The sequence below is a fragment of the Corythoichthys intestinalis genome, chromosome 18, assembly GCF_030265065.1.
Source record: "Corythoichthys intestinalis isolate RoL2023-P3 chromosome 18, ASM3026506v1, whole genome shotgun sequence".
In the NCBI taxonomy this organism is placed as follows: Eukaryota; Metazoa; Chordata; class Actinopteri; order Syngnathiformes; family Syngnathidae; genus Corythoichthys; species Corythoichthys intestinalis.
In genome coordinates, this window is record NC_080412.1 from 39,751,978 (window position 1) to 39,776,460 (window position 24,483).

Sequence of the window (24,483 nt, forward strand, 5' to 3'; positions counted from 1 at the left end):
ACTCTACTCATTTTACGCTGCCTTTTAGCTCTCTATATAGGTAAAACGACGCCATTACAGATTGAGCGCGACACTGCGTGAGTGTGTCGTGCAGCGCATGCATTAATTGCATTCAATATTTTAACGTGATGCATTTAAAAAAAAAAAAAAATTAATTACCACCATTATTGAGATAAACCTGATAACCTTACCTTAAGCCTAAACTAAAGACTCTGGATGAGTGTAACATATTATGTCTGTAACGTTAAATACAATTAGAAAACGATTTAATTAAAAAATATGTATATATTAAAAAAAGACATGTCCGATATTTTTTTGCCGATTCCGATACTTTGAAAATGAAATGATCGGACCCGATTGACCTTACACAGTTAAAGATTGACACTGTGAAGTACGGCAGCATGGCCATGTGACATCACCGCCCTGCGACGTCAACAACAATGGCGAGCTACTTGTTTATTTTTTTATTTAAAATTTTACAAATTGTATTAAAACGAAAACATTAAGAGGGGTTTTAATATCAAATGATTATAACTCGTACTAACATTTATCTTTTAAGGACCACGTCAACCAACGTTAACCGTTAAATTTCAGGTTTTTAGAACGTCCGGTTTGCACGGTCCGCCCCGGACCATTTGGACTGTCAGATTGATTATCCCGGCCGCATCGGGCGCACTGAGGCGTTCAGCAGACGTGATTACTATTAGTATGTGAACCTGGAGAGCTGACGCCGGACCCTTCGCACAGTCACTTGTTATCGGATCTTGACTGTTTGAGTAATAATACAAATACTAATACAAAAAATTACTAAAATATTCGATAGCTGCAGCCCTATTGTATACACACACATTTTACTTACCTGCTGCTTTTAATGGTGCTGAGTTGATGTGCAGCCAGAGCCTGGAGAAAAAAAGAAGCTTTCTGGGCCCGCTTCCACTGGGTAGTTTTGCACATTTTTGGCCTCAAACAAAAGAAAAATGATTGCCTGTTTTCTAGTCTGGTTCACAATCCAAGTGTTGTGAATTTGGAGGATCACTGAACAGTTTGGTGGTCCGGTGTCATCGTGCACAAGAGGATAATAGTCGTCGCAGTGGAGCAGCCATCATTATTTTGGGCATCCGACCACAAGATCAAGCCCCATAGTGTGTATATGTTTTAAAAGGCCTTGTTTGTTGGAGCTTTGGCAGCCTATCAACACGCAACAAAGCGCCATCACACAAGCCCATCTTTGAAACTCTGCTGCCGCCTGAAATGTTGTGGTTTTAATTGGGAAATATTGTCGGAAAACAGCCTCCAGAAAATGAAAAACAGGAAATGTTTTTCGTTTCAGTTAGTTTGGTGAAACTTTTCCCTAAAATGTTTGTCCTTTCTGAAGTGTACAACTTCCAAATCTTGATACAAGGTTCCGTTAAATACTTTTCATTTGATTTGGTCGCAAGACTGATTCTTTCTATTACATTTTAGAGATGTTTCGTTATGATACCTTTTGAAGTGATGGAATTTGCGACTTGAGTGTAGTTGCACTATGTATTCACAGCATGAAATCCCTTTGTTTTGGTGATTTATAATTCGGCTGAACATCTACATCAGGATAGAAATGCCACTTTTGATACTAAAAGCAAACAAGACATCTTTGACCTTCTTGCTCAGCTTCTACTAACAAGAAATCTTTTCTCTGTTTTGGTGCCTTTTTTGTCTTAGAGACAAGCGGTTCTTTCACAGCGGTGTGACAACTATTTGGCAACAGAAAATGTTATAGATTTGCATTAATGCTATTTACTGGACTGTCAGTTTTTGGTTGTCAGTAAATGACAACATTAGTACTGTACCTAGTTTGGTTGGTCAGTGTTGTTATCATCAGTAATGGTGTGATATTATATGGAAAAGGTGATATATCGCGATACGTCTCTACTAGGGTTGTTCCGATCATGTTTTTTTGTTCCTGATCCGATCCCGATCGTTTTAGTTTGAGTATCCGCCGATCCCGATATTTCCCGATCCGATTGCTTTTTTTTTTTTTTTTTTGCTCCCGATTCAATTCCAATCATTCCCGATATTTTTTCCCGATCATATACATTTTGGCAATGCATTAAGAAAAAAATGAATAAAACTCGGACGAATATATACATTCAACATACAGTACATAAGTACTGTATTTGTTTATTATGACAATAAATCCTCAAGATGGCATTTAGATTATTAACATTCTTTCTGTGAGAGGGATCCACGGATAGAAAGACTTGTAATTCTTAAAGGATAAATGTGACTTTGTATATTGTGACTAAATATTGCCATCTAGTGTATTTGTTGGGCTTTCAGTAAATGATACTGTAGCCATTTAACTGTTCTGCCCAAATGCATGATGGGAAGTACAATCATGACTGTGCGTAGTGGCACCATTTGATATATCTTCTCTGCGGTGGGAAATAACATAGGGTGTTAAGAAAAAGATCAACTACTAAGTGTAACGGGTACACAGAAAGTGTATCCGTTGTAGCACGTGGAAACCTCCCCGCCAATTCCTTCATGTAAGGACGCTAACGGCTGCGCCGTTGGCTCGAGCTTTATTGGCGCAGTGGTTACCGAACTTGCCTGCCGACTAGAATCGTCACGGCGCGCGGGTTCGCGTCCCAGCCTAGTCAGAGGTGGGAGCGGAATGCGGGGCAGCACAGAACAGACTCGGATTACAAATGGGGCGCCGCGATGATTCTAGTCGGCAGGCAAGTTCGGTAACCACTGCGCCAATAAAGCTCGAGCCAACGGCACAGCCGTTAGCGTCCTTACATGAAGGAATCGGCGGGGAGGTTTCGGGGGGAGAGTGTAACGGGCCTTTCTTCCCCACATTGCTTCCCACAGTATTTCTAATTGTTGAGAGAGGGATAGTAAGGCTTTAGCCCAGGGGTGGGCAAACTATTCCACAAAGGGCCGCAGTGGGTGCGGGTTTTTGTTGCAACCCATTAAGAGGACACCTTTTCACCAATCTGCTGTTTTACAAGTGCAATCAGTCAATTGCAGTCAGGTGCTTCTCATTTCTGCTGAAACCGCATTGGTTAAACTATCTGTGCTGGGTCAGTTGGAACAAAGACCAGGACTCACTGCGGCCCTCGAGGACCGGTTTGCCCACCCCTGCTTTAGCCAATTAAAAAAAAAAGCTCCAAAGGCTGCCAAAATTCACTCTACTCATTTTACGCTGCCTTTTAGCTCTATATATAGGTAAAACGGTGCCAATATAGAGTGAACGCGACAATGTGTGAGTGGACCGTGCAGCACATGCGTTAACTGCGTTAAATATTTTAACGTGATTCATTTTTGAAAAATTAATTACTGCCGTTAATGCGATAAATTTGATAGCCCTACTTTAAGCCAAAACTAAAGACTCTGGATGAGTTTAAGACATTTTGTCTGTAACGTTAAATACAATTAGAAAACGATTTAATTAAAATATATATATATACGTATATTAAAAAAAGGCATGTCCGATATTTTTTTGCCGATTCCGATACTTTGAAAATGACGTGATCGGACCCGATCGATCGGAATCATCTTTAGTCTCTACTCCAATATTTTTACAGGATATTCTTTTTATCCATTTTCCCCAAGCCACCTCCTTATTAAAACGTGTGCCATGATCCCAGTATTTGACATAATATAAAACACGTAGCTTACTTCCTTGTCCGTCCAATGGTCCCTCGATGGTCAGCCCATTCTTCGCGGTGAACATGATCTTTTGGAAACCCAAAAAGGCTCACACCACTCTCCCTGGTGTAGCAACAAAAGCCTGCAGCACATTGGGCTGGCGTGACACGGAAAATAAACTGATTAATCTGCAAAATCAGCTGAGTCCGCAGTCCTTCCCCATGCAATAGTATGACTGTATAGTGAAAATGATCTCATTCTCTGACGCCGATGTCATGTCGATCATTTCCACACACATCGAAGCGGTCCATTTCCTTCAGTAGCATAAAATATTGTATATAATATGAAATAAACGTGCTTTCTTGTGTCATATGCACTTTAAAGTCCAAGTGACGTAATAGCAAGTTTAAAAAAAAAAAAAAAAAAAAAAAACAGCAAGGCTGAGAACAGAAAGCGGTATTTGATATGTGCCAAAATTGATTTTGCACTGTGGCATTTTTTCGGTATGTGGCAAAATGTATTTTGGCATGTGGCATTTTTTTTTTTTTGGAATGTTGCAAAATGGATTTTGGCGTGTGGCATTTTTTTGCCATTTGGCAAAATGGATTTTGGCATGTGGCATTGTTTTGCCATTTGGCAAAATGGATTTTGGCATGTGGCATTGTTTTGCCATGTGGCAAAATGGATTTTGGCATGTGGATTTTTTTTTTTTTTTTTTTTTTTTTTTTTTTTTTTTTTTTTTTTTTTTGGGAGATGGCATTTTTGCAGGCCATGCACGTCCACGCCATTGACGGCTATACACATCCAAATTTTCCATTCATTTTAAATGGCAGAAAAACATGTGTGCCTATGATTTTTGACCATACACTTAGCATTACAGCGCATTGACATTCAACTGGCACCCAAGTCCGGCGATGCTATTGACGGCTATTCACGTCCAAAATTTTCCATTCATTTTAAATGGTGGAAAAACGTGTGGATTTTTGACCTACACACACAACTACACATTTTTCTGCCATTTAAAATGAATGGAAAATTTTGACGTGCATAGCCGTCAATGGCATGGACGTGCTTGGCCTGCCTGCAAAAATGCCATATACCCCAAAAAAATAAATAATGCCACATATACAAGCCCATTTTGCATCATACCCCCCCCCAAAAAAAAACATCTACAGAAATCCATTTTGCCACATACCAAAAAAAATGCCAAATGGAAAAATCCATTTTGCCACCTACCAAAAAAATGCCACATGGCAAAATCCATTTTGCCATCTGCCAAAAAATACCACCTGCCAAAAAATGCCAAATGCCAAAATACATTGTGCCACATGGCAAAAAAAAAAAGCCACATGGCAAAATCAATTTGCCACATACCAAATACCACTTTTTGTTCTCGCTGTCTCTCAAAAAAAACTTACTCCGAACCCTTTGCAGCTGAGTAAATTCAACAACTAGCCTCCGTTGGGAAAAATACTATAAATGCTGTCTACTGAAATTGATAAAATATTCAAAAACAGCTGTCAGTATCACACTGTGCAGTTTGAAAGTGATCTGAGCCGATTGTGCAGCTGTTCAAATGTAGCAGTTGTAAATGATTCTTATTCAGAAAAAAAGGTTATTAAAAAAATCGATAAAACTTAAAATACTATTGCAAAAAAAACTCTGTATTTATTCAGTAACTAATTAAACCTATGTTTTTATTAATTTTTTCCCCCACTATTCTTGGCAGCATAATCTATTAAAAAGCGGGATTTCACGGGTAAAATCATACGATGCTTTTCATATTTCTAAATCCAGCCTGAATCCACCCTCACAAGGAAAATGATCCTGCTGCTTTTTGGCATGACAACTTACCGCATTTATGTGCCTGTAAGCACCGAACAAAACACATCAACACCACTCCAAGCTTAATTAAATGCGTATGCCATAAAGTAAATGATCCAATTCATTATCGTTTGCTACATTTTCCACACACTTCTATCCTGGTCAGTGTCAAAGGCAGGGGCGGATCTAGAAAATTATTTATGGGACAGGACATTTTTGAGGGTGGCAAATATTTCACGATGGTACAGTGTATCACAAAAGTGAGTACACCCCTCGCATTTCTGCAGATATTTACTAAGTATATCTTTTCATGGGACAACACTGACAAAATGACACTTTGACACAATGAAAAGTAGTCTGTGTGCAGCTGAATATAATAGAGTTGATTTATTTTCCCCTCAAAATAACTCAAAATATAGCCATTAATATCTAAACCCTGGGAACAAAAGTGAGTACACAGCATAGAAACTCCGTACATCCCTAAATATCCAAACTGAGTACTGCTTGTCGTTTTCCCTCCAAAATGTCATGTGGCTTGTTACAGGAGTGCTATCAGCATTGCTGCAGAGATTGAAGAGGTGGGGGGTCAGCCTGTTAGTGCTCAGACCATACGCTGCACTCTACATCAAATTGGTATGCATGGCTGTCACCCCAGGAGGATGCCTTTTCCGAAAACGGTACACAAGAAAGCCCGCCCGTCTCATCAGACCATAGGACATGGTTCCAGTAATCCATGTGCTTTGTTGACATGTCTTCAGCAAACTGTTTGTGGGCTTTCTTGTATACCGTCTTCAGAAGAGACTTCCTCCTGGGGTGACAGCCATGCACACCAATTTGATGTAGAAAGCGGCGTATGGTCTGAGCACTAACAGGCTGACCCCCCCACCTCTTCAATCTTTTCAGCAATGCTGACAGCACTCCTGTAACGAGTCACATGACATTTTGGAGGGAAAATGACAAGCAGTACTCAATTTGGACATTTAGAGATGTACATACTGTAGTTTCCATGCGGTGTACTCACTTTACTCACTCACTGTACTCACTTAGATATTAATGGCTATATTTTGAGTTATTTTGAGGGGAAATAAATTAGCTCTATTATATAAGCGACACAATGACTGCTTTTCATTGTGTCAAAGTGTCATTTTGTCAGTGTTGTCCCATGAAAAGATATACTTAAATATCTGCAGAAATGCGAGGGGTGTACTCACTTTTGTGATACACTGTATATTAAATCATTGATTACACCATCAATTTTTTGGAAAATGATATTATTGTCAATAATTCTTCAAATTGTTTAAAGGGCACCACGAAGAGAAAGACTTGTAGTTCTTAAAAAATAAACCTTATTATGAGTTAAAATAATTTGATATTAAAACCCCTATTGATGTTTTTATTTTTTATACAATTTGTAAAATTAATTTAACTTGTAGGTCACCATAGTTGTTGACGTGGCAGGGTGGTGACGTTACTGGGTTGTGCTGCCAGGCTTCCAGAGTATGACTCTAGCAACATAAACATTTCATCTGTTCAGCCCTTTAAATTTGAACCCGAGAGGAACATTAATGAGCATGACAGCACTGTTAATATTTCACAAAACGACCAGCTAAAGCAAAATGAACAGGAAAGACGGGATGAGACGAGAGGAGAGTAGGTCTGCTTAAATGTGCTACACCGGTCCTACAAAAGGCGAATTTGATAACCAAAGTACTACCGTGTGCTTTCAGCTTTTTTTGTTTAGATGCATACAGACTAGGGCTGTCAAACGATTAAAATTTTTAATCGAGTTAATTACAGCTTAAAAATTATTTAATCTTAATTAATCGCAATTCAAACCATCTATAAAATATGCCATATTTTTCTGTAAATTATTTATGGAATGGAAAGATAAGACACAAGATGGACATATACATTCAGCATACGGTACATAAGGACTATTTTGTTTATTATAACAATAAATCAACAAGATGGCATTAACATTATTAACATTCTGTTAAAGCGATCCATGGATAGAAAGACTTGTAGTTCTTAAAAGAAAAATTTTAGTCCAAGTTAGAGAAATTTTATATTAAAACCCCTCTTAATGTTTTCGTTTTAATAAAATTTGTAAAATTTTCAATCAAAAAATTAACTAGTAGCCCGCCATTGTTAATGTCAATAATTACTTACACAATGCTCATGGATGCTGAAGCCTATAAAATCAGTCGCACCCAAGCGCCAGCAGAGGGCGGCAAAACTCCATAAAATACAACAAGCGAGCGTTTCACTGTGTACCGTCATTTAAATCTCTCTGAGCGGGGCATCTGCGTTAATTGCGTCAAATAGTTTAACATGATTAATTTAAAAAATTAATTAACGCCCGTTAACGCGATAATTTTGACAGCCCCAATACAGACAGAACATACTAAAGATGCCTTAAGAAAATACTTAAACGTAGTAATATCAAACAAGGGTGGTTTAGATACGCTACGTGACCAATGTGGTCAACAGATCAACAATCTGCCATAAAGCTACCACAAGAAAACACAATGCTTAAAAATATGAGAAGAAAACACATGCAAAAAGTATTTTGAGGCAATGAAAAGGTAATAATAGACTCAATAAAAACACAAATAGTAAGTATTCGCCGCTTTCAACCGATGTGCCCATGTGTTGGGTGTCTCGCAGTAATTGCAGAACACCGGTAGTGTTCGTCTAGTAGTCACAGTGACAAACTACGTCATCACCCCGAGTATCCATTGAGCACATAACACATGGCGCCCTCTGCAGGTCAAAACATGGACTAAATATTATAGAATTTTATATCAATGGCAATATTTTATGTGTTTATAAGAATGTGTTTTAGTAAAAGAGAACAATTGTGGCTTATTAGAGCCTACAAGTCTTTAAGTCTGAGGTTCCCTTTAATAATGTTGCCGTTAAATGCATTAAATTTCTATGTAGAGCCGTGCTTTTGTTTTTTGGAAATGATGCTCGCATCCTTATTTCCAGTTGTATATTTCAGGTTCTTTAGTCAGCTTTTACAAGGTTTTGGAAGTTAATTGGAGGCGCTGTGTACATGATTTCTGTACATTCCTCCCAACACTAAGTGGAGGACAGTGTTGTCGCAGATTAGTTGAAAAAGTAATTTGATTTTTTAAAACTTTTCTCCCTTTTCTGCCTCAACATAAGAATGAAAACAGAAAAATGTCATTACATTTAATTGACTCTCAGATATTTGAATTTAAAGGGGAAAATCAGACTTCTTCACATAGGCTTAATCTTCGAGTTAGCGGGGGTTTAATTAGCAGATGGCGTTGATTTCAAACACTATTGACTTGCGCTAGCTTAGCCACGCCACCCCGGAGCCCTGAAACTAACAAATATCTGACAAACTGCATGGAATTTGTTGAAATCAACTCCACCCCTTCCGCTGCGTAGCTGTTAGCTAGTTCTTTCACGGCTAACTATCGTTAGCATGATGTCATATCGTATTATGTAGCATTAAAATAATTGATGTGAGCAGTAATGTTATTATTTGATGAGAGATAATATAAAAATATTCGCTATAATTAGTTTATTGTTATAATAAGCACAAAAATCAATATAATAACATAAATATACAGGGTGTTGCAAAATGGTTGACCCCATTCTAAATGCCCATAACTCGGAAACTACTTTATGGGTATTAATTAGGGCTGTCAAACAATTAACATTTTTAATCAAGTTAATCACAGCTTAAAAATGAATTAATCATAGTTAATCACAGCTTAAAAATTAATCATAATTAATCGCAATTCAAACCATCTCTAAAATATGCCATATTTTTATGTAAATTATTGTTGGAATGGAAAGATAAGACACAAGACGGATATATACATTCAACATACTGACATAAGTACTGTATTTGTTTATTATAACAATAAATCAACAAGATGGCATTAACATTATTAACATTCTGTTAAAGCGAAGACTTGTAGTTCTTAAAAGATAAATGTTAGTACAAGTTATAGAAATTTTATATTAAAACCCCTCGTAATGTTTTCGTTTTAATAAAGTTTGTAAAATGTTCAATCAAAAAATAAACTAGTAGCTCAACATCAATAATTACACAATGCTCATGGGTGCTGAAACCCATAAAATCAGTCGCACCCAAGCACCAGCAGAGGGCGACAAAAAAACACAAATAACAAATGGACATGACACTGTGCTGTAATTTTTGTCGTTAATTGCGTCAAATATTTCAAGGTGATTAATTTAAAAAATTTCAGCCCGTTAACGCGATAATTTTGACAGCCCTATAAAGAATATATGTTTTTCCTTTTAAAGCGATCCATGGATAGAAAGACTTGTAGTTCTTAAAAGATCAATTTTAGTACAAGTTATAGAAATTTTATATTAAAACCCCTCTTAACTCATTTGCTCCCAGAAATGTATAAGTACGTTCTATTTTTAAATGCTTAATTGTCCCAAAAACGTATTTGTACGTCTTTTGTGGGTTTTTTTATACAAGAAGCATCTATAGCTTGTGATCTATCCGAGAAACAAAAGACAAGGCTCCAAACCCGTTTTAAAGCAATAAAACTGGCCACTGGAGGGCAGTAGCGCATTTTATAAGACCCGCAACCCGATTCAACAGCAATGAACGGCCGGGCAACACGGTCAGAGCGCTGGTGGCATGATGCCATGCGGCGCTCCAACCGAACAAAACAACCGAGAGGATGCCTGGGAGGCCAGGCGTTGGACGAACGAGCAAAACGAGTGAGACCCCCAGCGCAGTGGCTCGCCGAGCAGACCCCGCAGAAACGCAAAAATAATCCTTCTTTGTGAGACAGACAACGATGAGGGAAAAGTTTACACGGCTGACGTGGCGAAAATGGCGTCATCTCGGCGACAAAGCGTCATCTCTCAATAGTCATATGTAAATAAATTGTTACTTTGCTATCAAAAGCTCTATTTGTCTGGTTGTTCATTGTATTTTTAAAAAGGAAAACATTCAGATGTTTGGGATGTAACTAATGCAAGAAATAGCTTTGTTAAAATCAAAGTTATGTTTGAAATGTACACTCATAAGCTCATTTTCTCTGTTTTTTCATCAGAAACTGGAAAATTGCTCAAACTAAGCTATTTTCTAATGCTGATTTCTAAAGAATGGAAAAATATATGAACTTACTTTTTTTCCTGCTGAAAGAAGAGAGTCTAATCTTTCTTTTGGTGTGTTCCATGTTTATATAGCAATAGAACAGAATTTTCTGTGGGCCTTGCAAAATCAGTCAAAATCCAGAAAAACCGCCGGGAGCGAAGGGCCTTGCTCTGGTGAAAATGGCTGGGAGTGAATGAGTTAATGTATTCGTTTTAATAAAATTTGTAAAATTTTCAAACAAAAAATTAAACTAGTAGCTCGCCATTGTTGGTGTCAATAATTACACAATGCTCATGGTGCTTAAACCCATAAAATCAGTTGCACCCAAGTGCCAGCAGAGGGCGACAAAACACCAAAAAACACAAGTAACAAGTGGAAATGACACTGTGCTGTCATTTTAATCTGTTTGAGCGGGGCATGTGCGTTAAATGTTTCAAAAATTTTAACGTGATTAATTAAAAAAAAAAAAAAATACCGCCCGTTAACGCGATAATTTTGACAGCCCTAGTATTAATGAAACTAAATACACTTTATGTACAAGGTCATAGTTTTCACTGGTAAAATTTACAAAGAAAAGTACAAATATTTGTTGGTTCCATGACAGATTTTCATAAATGTTCAATATGAGCGCCTCCTGTGAGTCTGCACAAGTCGAGCCGGTATTCGAGCTCATGCCAAACTCGCTGAAATTCTTTGACATTTTTGGTGCCAAGTCCTAATTTGTTTTGTAGTTGGTGCCTTCTTTGCAAAATTTGTGAAGAAAGCACGCTGCACTGTCTTCGATTACTGAGTCCGAGCATACTCTAACACGCAAAATGCCTTTTCTTTTGAAGTAAACGGCATTTCTTAACCTGAAAAGATGGAAATGCCAAACGTTACACACAAAAACCCGAAACTTTTCTACACAAGCTGTGAAAATTTGTGGTCATTCCAATGAAAATCGTCAAAATTATTGGCCTACGAAATGGGGTCAAACACCCTGGAACACCCTGTATTTTTTATTTAAAAACTCGATCCCTTTCACCCAATTCCGATCCTCTGCAAAATGGCGCGATCGGCCCCATTTCCGATCACGTGATAAAATCGGGACATCCCTAGTGGCAAGTCCATCTCTCTATCTCCCATGCCACCCTGGTGTATCCGACCCTGGTCAAAGGGGAGTTGCGAAATGGTCGCTGCTCTGGGTTTAGGCTTGCCACCCATCCCTTGAGATAATGACTCGTTCTGAATTGGGAATTAAAATTTGCGTTCTGTATTGAACCGATACAGAATATACTGTATATAAATAGATATATTTCTATACATTTTAGTAGTTTTGGGAATGTCCCTTTTTTTTCGCCTGTACGGCTTTGGGCATGAGGGGGGCATCCCTTATTTCTATTTCTGAAAGGTGGCAAGCCTATCGGGGTTAGACGTGATTGAAATTCCTGTGATCGAATTCATTGCAGAATCTGTGACTTAGTCTAACATTGATTTTTGTACAGAGAACCAAATGACGGCTAAATTGTGGCGTGTTTAGAGTTGTTTTTTTCCCCAATGTGTGTATTTCGCTAGTGTGAGGATCCAGGTCATTTTTGAAGTCATGTTCGTCATCTGGTTTGAAAGATCTTTAAACGAACAGTCTAATTTCAGCCAATCCATTTCAGTTCCCTGGTGTTGCCAAAGTCTCATTAGGGCTCTTTCACAGCCTCTTATTGCTCTATTGATTTCCATTGATGTCTTTTGGAGGATGGCATCTTCATATAAGTAAAACTTTGTAGGAAGACGATGCTCTGCATTCGTTTGATGCAATTTTATGCTCACGTTTGATGTGATTTTTGAACAGTGCAAAAGTTTTAGACTACATCGAGCTTTCCACTTTGAAGTTTTTCTCGCAATTAATTTGAAATATTAGAAAAACACATGAAAAAAAAGGGTCATACTAGGCAAATTCAGGATTCCCACTTAAACTAAGGCTGTGTTCAGACTGCAGTTTTATCTGATTCCAATCGGATTTCTCCTCAAATCTGATTTTTAGGGTTTGCTGTTCACACTATTTTTAGCAAGTGTCCAAATCAGATCTGGACCTATTCAGACTGGGCCACATTATTGACACATCTGACCAGAGGTTGCGCTAGACTTTTTCCGTTGTCTGTCATTTTGACTGACAGTGTCATAAAAATCCGGTCATAATCTATTTTTATTACATTTTTAAAATGATAATAATGACATATTCAATAGTATTTAGTTTTCATTCATTTTTAATTAATATTCTGTCCGAACAAGCTTAACAAGAGGCAAACAGACAGCGGAGTGCACCAATCAGCGACGGGCAGACGCGCCGTTACCAAAGCGACGAGGGCAGGACGAGGGACTTGCGCACGGAAGTAAACATACGAGGAGAACGGAGTTTATTCAACATGGCTAGCGCGAGACAGACTGTTGTCAATGTCTCGTGTCGATGTGTTTTAGCTCATTTAAAACTGAATTTACCGCGGATTGGAACATATTCTCGGCTCTCCCGCCATCCGTGTTGTTGTAGAGACGACTTTCGGCGCGCAAGAGTGACGTTGCTCGTGAAGAACACGTCACGCAAATAAATAAATCTGATTCGTCGATTGATTTTGTACCTACTCGAGAGGCTGTGTCCAGACTTTTCTCTCAGTGTTTGAAAAATACAGGGAGAACAGTCTGACCGTGCCAGGCAAACACTCAGTTGCCTTGACATTTTTCCAAGTAAGGCCAACGACGTCATGCATCAAGAGAGACAATAGTTAATTAATATGCTCACTCGCCACCCTGTGGTCTGGGGTGTGAATTGCAGCCTGTCAAAATGAGGGATGGACTTCAGTTTTTTCCGTCACCGTTTTAAAAAAATGGTCAACGACGGAAAATATTCGGTTAACGCGACCCCTGCATCTGACACATTTTTTTGGCAAGCAGTGTTACCTCTAATTCTTCATGTGTCTGAGCAGACACATAAGCTCCCTGAGCACACTGAGGACCACTGTGAGCAACATCAGATGTTTACGCTGAGGCTACACACCAGTATCATGCCTGTTCAAAACCTTGGATCATAGCAAGGTACAAGGCTTGAAGGGAACAACGGATAGAAAGACTTGTAGTTCTTTAAAAGATAAAAGCTACTATGAGTTAAAGTATTTTGATATTGTTGAAGGACGCAGTTTTCCTCCTTCGTACTTTGCGTGTTCGTTGACTTTCGGGTGGGGAGAACGCTGGTAAATTTGAAATTGGAGTTGAACAGTTTTCTTTCGAAGGCTTTATTTACCGAATATTCTGGGTACAAATGTGATACAGACAAGTGATCTTGCAAAAGTACGAGGAAACACAATACGAGGCAAGTCTTTTATACTGTTGAAAGTGCGTTGCTGAAACTCTGGCCCAAGCTGGGGATTTTCGATCAGAAAAACATCTTAAGTTGAACCCTTGAGAGCCTGGTCCTAGTTGGTACGAACAGTGAGTCATCAGCACATTTTTGATCAGCGCGGTCAATTGATTCCTATTGTGGTTGTACAAGGTAATATTGAAGAATACAAACATGGCCAAATATGGGATGGCACAATATGCTGTAATACAGTCTTCAATATTAAAAACCCTCTTGATGTTTTCGTTTTTATACAATTTGTAAAATTACTTTAACAAGTAGGTCGCCATTGTTGTTGACATCGCAGGGCGGTGACGTGACGGGGTAACGCTGCCGGGCTTCCAGAGTATGACTCTAGCGACATAAACATGTCTTCTGCTCAGCCCTTTCAATTTGAACCCAAGAGGAACATTAATCAGCATGACAGCACTGTTGATATTTCACAAAACGAGCAGCAAAAGCAAATTGAACAGGAAAGCCGGGATGAGACGAGAGTAGTAAAAAAACGGTGTTCTGCCTAAATGTGCTCCACCGGTCCTACAAAAGGCGAATTTGATACCCAAAGTACTACCGTGTGCTTTCAGCTTGTTTTGTTTAGATGCATACAGACAGAACATACTAAAGATGCCTTACGAAAATACTTAAACATAAAAATGGTACAGTAAACAATTTTGTTGGTCTAATTAATTAGATTATATTAGTTCTAAAATTAAGATGTCAACTAACAATGTTGCGATTGCAAAAATTAGTTACGGAATGTTGCTTGAATAAATCAGCACAACGCACCAATAGGAGTGTCGCATTGACACGTCATTGCGCACCGACAGTAGTCCTAGTGACGCTACAATACATTTCTGTTGAATTTTATTTCGGGCGCTGCTTAGATGCTCTTGTGCGCTGAGTAATCCAGCTAGATTACCGGTTTCAAAGTATACCATGGTATGAAAATGTCAAAGTTTCAAAACCGCAAAAATTTTTCCATCATACCTATCCGAACGTGTTGGCTATTTTTTATGTCCAAAAAAATGCATGGGGAAATCCCTTGCTTAACCCTCCCTCACCGGTTGTTGCTCAGTGTCAGTGAGTCAGCTGTGCTACACGGCGGCTGGAGGAGGTGAAACTCCTGAACTTTTTTTCCCTCATCCAAGAAAACCAAATCGCTGGTATTGGAATATTTCGGCGACAGAAAAGTTACAGACAGCTGCGGCATAGAGCAGTAGGGCCAACCTACATGTAAAATATGTTTGCTGCCGAGGAGGCAATACCTCCAATATGATTTTGCATTTATACCAAATTAATAGTCAGTAAACACTGTCATGAACGTTTCCCACCAGCTACGAGAGTTAACTCCAGTGTGTTTAGTGTGTCTAGCGGTGGGAAAACGTGGCATTTTTTTCTCTCTGGCAACTGTCTGTTTGAGAAAGAGAGTGTTTGTATAAAGTTAACATTATACAAGTCATACACACGTGCTTTTTATGGAAAATAATTTTAAAAATGTTGATATGATGATAATAATGTTGAGGTCCGTGTTCCATTTTGCTAATGTTTTGAAAAATAAAAAATCCTGTTCAATTGAAAAAAGTTTTTTTTTTTTTTTTTTTGGTTTTTAAACCCAGATATCTCTAAGTAGCACAATTTAGAGCTATAATTTCAATACCGGGATTCCATGAAACCGTGATATTTTGGCTTAAGGTTATCATACCGGCACCTGCCTACATCCAGCATAGAGCTCCCATCGGAGCTGTTTAAACTGAGAAGGATCATTTCCATATTAGATATGAAACTACGTACCTCTGGAAAGATGTTTTAATCTGTTTTGCAAAAATCTTGATTTCTGTGCTTTGGGACTGTTCAGACTAGAAAAGAGTCATCCAATTTCAATCTGGATGGGCTAGAAATCAGGATTTTGGCTACTAGTCTGAACAAGGCTTAAGTGGTTTGGAATGGGTTTCACTCTGTTTTTGGTCCTTCCACTAAAATCAATGAATGATGTTTCCTTTTTTTGTCTCATTCCAGCTTTAAGGGACAACAGAATCGAGCTGATTCGTGCGTCATGGTCGGAGTTGACCATCAGCATCCATGATGCCACGCTGTTCGATGAGGGCATGTACACCTGTTCTCTCTTTACCATGCCTGTCAAAACAGCTAAAGCCTACTTGACAGTCCTCGGTGAGTTAGTTTTTATTTTTTGTTTGGTTTTGTTTAGGCTTTTTTTTTCCCTCCCAAATGTAGCCAAACCAAAATATGCTAATCATGTTGATGAAAATTCAAGTTGAAAACTAAATGCTTTTTAATAACCGAATCGGTTTGTTTGGCTTTGACATTTCTTGCCTGAGTTTGTTTTGTTTTGCTGAAGCATAAATACATTTAGTATGCTTAAAAAAACGGGATGCTCTTCTTTCCTAATAATATCCACATACACACACACACCAAGCGTTTTCGCTAATGTTTGTGATCATCGTCCTGCACAAACATTGTCTCATTTCTCGCCACTCGCCATATTAACTCGCCAATTAGTTTTTGCTAATGTTAATAGATGTGCTCGCGCACTCCAGGCCCATTAGCTGTCTCTCTTTTGTTAACAAGCATTCAGAGAATTGCACAAATTAAATAAGATTGCTCAGTAGGGATAGGGAGAAAAATATTTTCAACACGCTGCCCAATGGTTAATGGGACACACCAACTTTTGGTGATGGTAGGAAATAAGTTGGTGTAATAAAAAACATTACTATAATCAGTGTTGTCACAGATTACTTGAAAAAGTAATTTAATTACTGATTACGCCTCAAAAAAGTAATCTAGTTACTTTACTGATTACTTCATTATCAAAGTAACAGTTACTTTAAAAGTAATCTATCAGTTACTTAAAACCCATTTTTCTCCTTTTGCCGCCTCAACATAAGAATGACAACAGAAAAATGTCATCACATGTATTTGACTTTCCAATGATTGAATTTAAAGGGGAATATCAGAATTTCGCGCTAGCTTTGCCACTCCGGAGCCCTGAAACTAACAAATGTCTGACAAACTGCTTGGAATTTGTTGAAATCAACTCCACCGATCAATTAAACCCCGCTAACTCTAAGATTAAGCCTAATGTCAAAACTTCTGAATTTCGGGTTACGGTTAACAGCATATCAGTGCCAATGTAAAACAATGCAAACTGACGGCACAATAGTCAACAACACACAAGTGGATTGTACAGTGCAATAAACACAAAGGTGGTGGCGGGTGCGGATGCGCGTGCAGCCTTGCACATTAACAACCCGGAAGTACTCCTCTCAACACACACGCGGTCAATTTGGCCACAAAATGTGGTGGCAACTAAGCACTTTACACTCAATCGGACTTACAACACATCCCACAGATGCTAAACGAACACATCACCTCACGGCATAAATATGCAACACACATATCATGTAAAGAAAGCTTGGCAACTTGGAGCGATGACTGCCCGTCGTTGCTACGGCAAAGCTACAAAACGGCCGCGCATGTAGGGGGTCCAACCTTTTGCTGATACCCTCCAGAATGAAGGAAAAATATTCACCTTCATTCATGGATATCCACAGATCAACATTCCCTCGCAACGTCTAAACACTCGGCGCGAATGTTCACCCGCCTCAGTCCCACAACATGTGACGCGAGACCAAAACAGGAAATAGCTAAGAGGTTGTCATGGAAACACGTACAGGGAACCCTTTATTTTAGCATTTTCTATTCAAAATGCTCTTCGTACATGAGTACAAAATTCTTCATTCTACATACGTTATGAGGCAATGAAAAAATAGTAACTAACTTTAATCAGATTACTGGTGTAGAAAAATGAACGCGTTAGATTACTCGTTGCTGAAAAAAGTAATTAATCAGATTACACTGACTATAATTACTCACACCTGTCTAAATATAAATTAGCTCTCGCGTTAGTTATCGATTTTAGAATCCGAAATAACTTTAAAGTTTGATGGTGCTAATATTTATAGGCACTGCAATTAAAATTTTGAAATAAATAAATAAACCTGAATATAAGACAGTGTTTTGCATTGAGATAAGACTGAAATAGTGGGGTCGTCTTATATTCGCGGTCTAGACGTTCCGCCCATTCACGACGCTAGATGGCGGCAGATATCAATGAAATGATGTTCTTTCATGACAGATCTCAGCTAATCTGAAGTTTAACCAGTTTGCATTATTTTATTGCAATATTTTCCTTATTCAGATTTGTTGCAAGACTACAATGACAGTTAGACTTCACTTTGATGGTTAATGCAGTTATTGCAATTTTGTTGTTTTATCACAATAGATTGGTTTATTTACATTTCAAAAACCAGAAGCCATTCATTTACGAATGTGATTGCACTTTAGTTTACATGTTTAAATGTTCAGATATTAGGATTTGAATGAGGCAAAATAACATGCTTTTTCTCTCAAATATATTGTTATAATCATTTATTTCGGATGTACTGTAATTATTTTCTGTATGAAAATTAATTGGTGTTGAAAAAGTCTTATTTTCAAATTTGAGTCTTGAAACAGAGGGGGTCGTCTTAAAATCAAGGCCATCTTATATTCGGCCCAATACGGTATTATCCCTTTTGGGTTTTAATATTTTTATTATAACAGACTGAAGGCCTATCTATATCCCGGCTCATTTTGTTGTTATTGATGTTTTACCAGTGTTGTTTTTGGCAGCCCTTTTAATTTTTGCCTTTTGGACGATAATGCTTATTCGACGACCTCTAAGGAGCGCCCTTACTCACTAGAAGTAAATTGTGCTCTTATTTCACTGGATTTCACTTGAGTTCCTACAAATCTCAGCTACTAAACCAGATTAAGATAGCTGCTATAATAGCCTCAGCGGCCAATGCATTTTTTTTTGTCGAGATTAACTCAGTGGGCAGTTGTTGATTCTTCGCTTACGTGTTGCTCTATTCACTTCTGTTGCTTCACACTTGTTGCTTTAACTATAGACAAAAAATATTTGGCCACGTGGTAGCTATATTGCAAACAAGATGGAAGGAAACGCTTAGCAATTAAAGCTAAGCTAATTAATGGCTAACACTTCATCTGTCGCAGTGTTGTTTTTGGCAGCCCTTTTCAGTTTTCGTCTTTGGGTTTTGTTTTTTTTTGACAGTAATACATATTATTCTTAGTCATATTTTTGTCATCTCTAAATGTTTGTCTTAATTCATATTAATTTCGTCAAGTTTTGGTTAAGCCTGTCGCAATATGCAATAATTCCATTTATCACACAGTAAATGAAAATGAAGGCGGTAAGTGCGATTTATCGCCTCGCGTGCGCGTGCGTGCGCGCGTGCGGAAGACATGCTGTTACAAGTTTGGCTTCGTTGTTACCAACTACACAAAATGCATCTTCGTTCCAGGTCTGCAAAAAATAGCGCCGGTGCCAATCCGTTCCTATTATATCCTATTGTTCAACACATACCGGCCGCGTCAGTGCTTCGGATTGACTGCGGAACATCTCCTTCGTGCCGGAGCCCGCCGGATGGTTTAGGCTATTTTTTATTTTTGCCGGAGACGCATCCGTCAAAATAGGCGGAGCCGGGCCTGGAGTCAACAGCCCAGCCCAGCCTAGTGCTTGACATTTAAATAATTTATTTTTTATGGTTCAAAATATACATATAACATTTCACATTTTTCAGCATTAGTCCCACAGGCCCAGGAAAACACCTACTTCATTCCATCCGCTGTAACCATCATGGACAATGTAAAAAAAATGCACTTCACTTTTTAACATTCGCTAATAATGTATTTTTTATGATTTATTTTTCAATGTACTTATTTACAAATACATTTTTATTGAGTAAGATTTGTCATGTGTGCAATGGGAATGTGTGATGAAAGAACTCGACTTATGAGATTTCATCTTTTCAACGGCGGAGTCTCGTCCGCCATTTTGTCTCTGGTCTACTAGGGTTTAACTCGAGTATTCGATTAGAAAAAATATATTCGAATGAATTTTGCTGCTTCGAGTATTTGTTTAATTAAAGTGGCGTTGTAATGGGTTGTTTTGAAAGTGTTTGCATTTAAATGTATTGATTTGGGTGGATACACTGCCCTCTAGTCTGCCTCATTTCACATGGCTGAATCCAGCTGCTCCCTGTTAAGACCAACATAAGCTAAGTTTTGGTTTCAGCTAATGTTTTTTTAATGCATTCATAATTTAGTTTATAGGTACATTTAGCTGTTTTTTTTTTTTTTGTTTGTGGGAATACGTGTTTGAACTATTTGTTAAGAGCATTGTTTAAAAAAAGAAAAAGAAAAAAGCGTTGGCATTTTATAGCATTTAAGCTAGCGGACTTTTGATATGCAAGTCAGTTCTTTTGTTGTACATATAACCTCATTTATTTTTTTATTTTTTCATATCGTTTGAGGCTCAGGTCAGGTATTTTAATTTGTTCATGTTCCTTATCCGATTACTCGATTATTCGAAATAACTAGTTCATCGATTAACCGACTACTAAAATAATCGATAGCTGCAGCCCTACTCCAGTTGTTTTTTTTGGTTGTTTTTAGTCGCGTAAACAGTACCTTTTTGTACCTCACAGTATCTTACTTTTTGCTTTATCAAGCAAGGCAATTGTGCTTTTTGAAGCTTTTTACTTCCTTCCCTTTTGACAGTTTGTAAGCTGGAACACACATATGCACACTTATGTTAACGACACGCATTTTAACAATAAACCACTTGACACAAAACAACTGGTGTTCAAACGTCCATCCAGCCTGATCAATATCTAAATTTAGTAGATAAAATTAGCCTAATTTGCCCAACAAAAGTCCGCTATCTTAAATGCTACAAATGCTAACATATTTACAATTTCTCATAGCAAAGCACTCAGACATAACTCCAAAAACTGTAGCTGTAAACTTAATTACAAATGCATACACAAACATATATTAGCAGAAACAACTTACAGCCTTATGTGGGCCAGAGCGCAGCTGTACCCATGTCAGACGAGACTCTTCTTCTGAGTCATAAGGTGACAGTCCAGCCAGACCCAAAGCTGCCACCAGAGGGCAGTGTATCCTCCATCATTCAACAAAATACAATGCTTTTGGATTGTTATTTTGGGGTACTTAAAGTGTTAATTCTCACTTACGCGGAAATTCGGTTTACGTCGCCAGCTTTGGAACGGAACTCAATTCGTAACCCGGGGACTACCTCTATTCTATTCTATTCTATTCTATTCTATTCTATTCTATTCTATTCTATTCTATTCTATTCTATTCTATTTCGTGAATAGTGGTTTAGTTTAGAACACAGATTTTTTCTATTCCAAACTAGCAACACAGGTGCAGTTGATTTTGGGGGATGAGCTGTATAGTGACAGTAGAAGTAAACTGCAGAAAAAACTAAAGAGCAACTCTCAAGGACCATTAAGAAGCCTATAGATGGGCCAATGAGACAGACAAGGCCAGACTGAGTCCCTGTCACTGACTGACAGAGCTTTCAGTCTCTTTGCTCGAGGCTGACTTTATTGCTCACTGACAAAGAAAGAGGTACTCGAAGCAGTCATTGCTGCGACTGCAGGAAGAAATGCATGGCAGGGTTGAAATTATTTGTATGAAAAATGAAAATGTGCACCTGTGAGCTCATGTATTGAAAATATAATTACATATATAAGTATGAAATACAATTCTAAAACTATCTTTGAAAGAAAAGTAATTCTGTAATAGTAACAACAGGTGTGTATCACATTTTTTCCATCTGTTAATCTATACAGAACCTGAACTAAATTATGAATTTATAAATTCCTATTTTATGGATGCGCTCGACAATCGATGTATCTCTGGATTACTGGCAAATTTTGTCACAATGTTTTCAGGGTTCTTGCATCGTTTTAAAAGTCAAATTTAATGCTTTTTAAGGCCGATACCGATATACTTCAAATTTTGAGGCCGATAATCAGTCTATATATAGTATATACTGTATGTATTAATTGGTTGACATGAAAAACTTCAACTAAACCTGGCTTACTCGCACCTTTCTCAAAATAGGCGCAGTCTGTTGTTTCAAGCTTGTTGTCACTCTCAGGACTGACACATCCAAGTGCCATGAACACTGAATAACTTTTCATGGAATACATGTGGAGCAGCAACACATACAAACAGAGCCTACAACAATACTCACAGCCATGCATACTGTATATTCTGCCTGCTCTTTGGGATAGAATGACAATTAAAACACCAAAATATGTTACCTCAATATGTCACGTTTAGACATGTTCCGATTTCAGGTTTTAAGGTATATCGTAGTATGAAAATGTCACGGTTTCAAAACCGCAAAAAAATTCCGTCATACCGTCCCTATGGTATTAGCTTAGCATAGCCTGACATACAGTGCCTTGCAAAAGTATTCGGCCCCCTTGAATCTTGCAACCTTTCGCCACATTTCAGGCTTCAAACATAAAAATATGAAATTTAATTTTTTTGTCAAGAATCAACAACAAGTGGGACACAATCGTGAAGTGGAACAACATTTATTGGATAATTTAAACTTTTTTAACAAATAAAAAACTGAAAAGTGGGGCGTGCAATATTATTCGGCCCCTTTACTTTCAGTGCAGCAAACTCACTCCAGAAGTTCAGTGAGGATTTCTGAATGATCCAATGTTGTCCTAAATGACCGATGATGATAAATAGAATCCACCTGTGTGTAATCAAGTCTCCGTATAAATGCACCTGCTCTGTGATAGTCTCAGGGTTCTGTTTAAAGTGCAGAGAGCATTATGAAAACCAAGGAACACACCAGGCAGGTCCGAGATACTGTTGTGGAGAAGTTTAAAGCCGGATTTGGATACAAAAAGATTTCCCAAGCTTTAAACATCTCAAGGAGCACTGTGCAAGCCATCATATTGAGATGGAAGGAGCATCAGACCACTACAAATCTACCAAGACCGGGCCGTCCTTCCAAACTTTCTTCTCAAACAAGGAGAAAACTGATCAGAGATGCAGCCAAGAGGCCCATGATCACTCTGGATGAAATGCAGAGATCTACAGCTGAGGTGGGAGAGTCTGTCCATAGGACAACAATCAGTCGTACACTGCACAAATCTGGCCTTTATGGAAGAGTGGCAGGAAGAAAGCCATTTCTCAAAGATATCCATAAAAAGTCTCGTTTAAAGTTTGCCACAAGCCACCTGGGAGACACACCAAACATGTGGAAGAAGGTGCTCTGGTCAGATGAAACCAAAATTGAACTTTTTGGCCACAATGCAAAACGATATGTTTGGCGTAAAAGCAACACAGCTCATCACCCTGAACACACCATCCCCACTGTCAAACATGGTGGTGGCAGCATCATGGTTTGGGCCTGCTTTTCTTCAGCAGGGACAGGGAAGATGGTTAAAATTGACGGGAAGATGGATGCAGCCAAATACAGGAACATTCTGGAAGAAAACCTGTTGGTATCTGCACAAGACCTGAGACTGGGACGGAGATTTATCTTCCAACAGGACAATGATCCAAAACATAAAGCCAAATCTACAATGGAATGGTTCAAAAATAAACGTATCCAGGTGTTAGAATGGCCAAGTCAAAGTCCAGACCTGAATCCAATCGAGAATCTGTGGAAAGAGCTGAAGACTGCTGTTCACAAACACTCTCCATCCAACCTCACTGAGCTCGAGCTGTTTTGCAAGGAAGAATGGGCAAGAATGTCAGTCTCTCGATGTGCAAAACTGATAGAAACATACCCCAAGCGACTTGCAGCTGTAATTGGAGCAAAAGGTGGCGCTACAAAGTATTAACGCAAGGGGGCCGAATAATATTGCAGGCCCTTTTTTCAGTTTTTTATTTGTTAAAAAAGTTTAAATTATCCAATAAATTTTGTTCCACTTCACGATTGTGTCCCACTTGTTGTTGATTCTTGACAAAAAATTAAAATTTTATATCTTTATGTTTGAAGCCTGAAATGTGGCGAAAGGTTGCAAGGTTCAAGGGGGCCGAATACTTTTGCAAGGCACTGTAGGTGCCAGTTGAATGTTAATGCGCCGTAATGGTAAGCGTATGGTCAAAAATAACAGCCACACATGTTTTTCTGCTATTTAAAATGAATGGAAAATTTGGATGCGTATAGCCATCAATGGCATAGACGTGCATGGCCTGCAAAAATGCCATATACCAAAATCCATTTTGCCACATATAAAAAAAAAAAAAATGCCACTGACCAAAATCCATTTTGCCACTTTCCAAAAAAATGCCACATGCCAAAATAAAAAGGCCACATGCCAAAATCAATTTTGCCACATTCCCCCCAAAAATGTCACGTGCCAAAAAAACATGCCACTTGCCCAAAAAAAATGCCACATGCCAAAATCCTTTTTGCCACATACCAAATAAAAATGCCACATGCCAAAAAAATGCCACATGGCAAAATCAATATTGCCCCATGGCAAAAAATGCTACATGCTAACATCAATTTGCCACATGCCAAAATAAAAAAGGCCACATGGCAAAATCAATGTTGCTCCATGCCAAAAAAATGCCATATGCCAAAAATCAAATGCCACATGCTAAA

General features: G+C 38.4%; 1 protein-coding gene across 3 annotated transcripts in view; it reads left to right on the forward strand.

The window, feature by feature from the left end:
* Window positions 1-24,483, forward strand: part of cadm2a (cell adhesion molecule 2a) — a 534,075-nt gene that overhangs the window by 392,491 nt on the left and 117,101 nt on the right. For all 3 annotated transcript variants that reach the window (XM_057821958.1, XM_057821960.1, XM_057821959.1), the window contains one exon: window positions 15,963-16,115. In XM_057821958.1, the coding sequence (XP_057677941.1) occupies window positions 15,963-16,115 (153 nt within the window). The remainder of the gene's footprint in view (window positions 1-15,962; window positions 16,116-24,483) is intronic.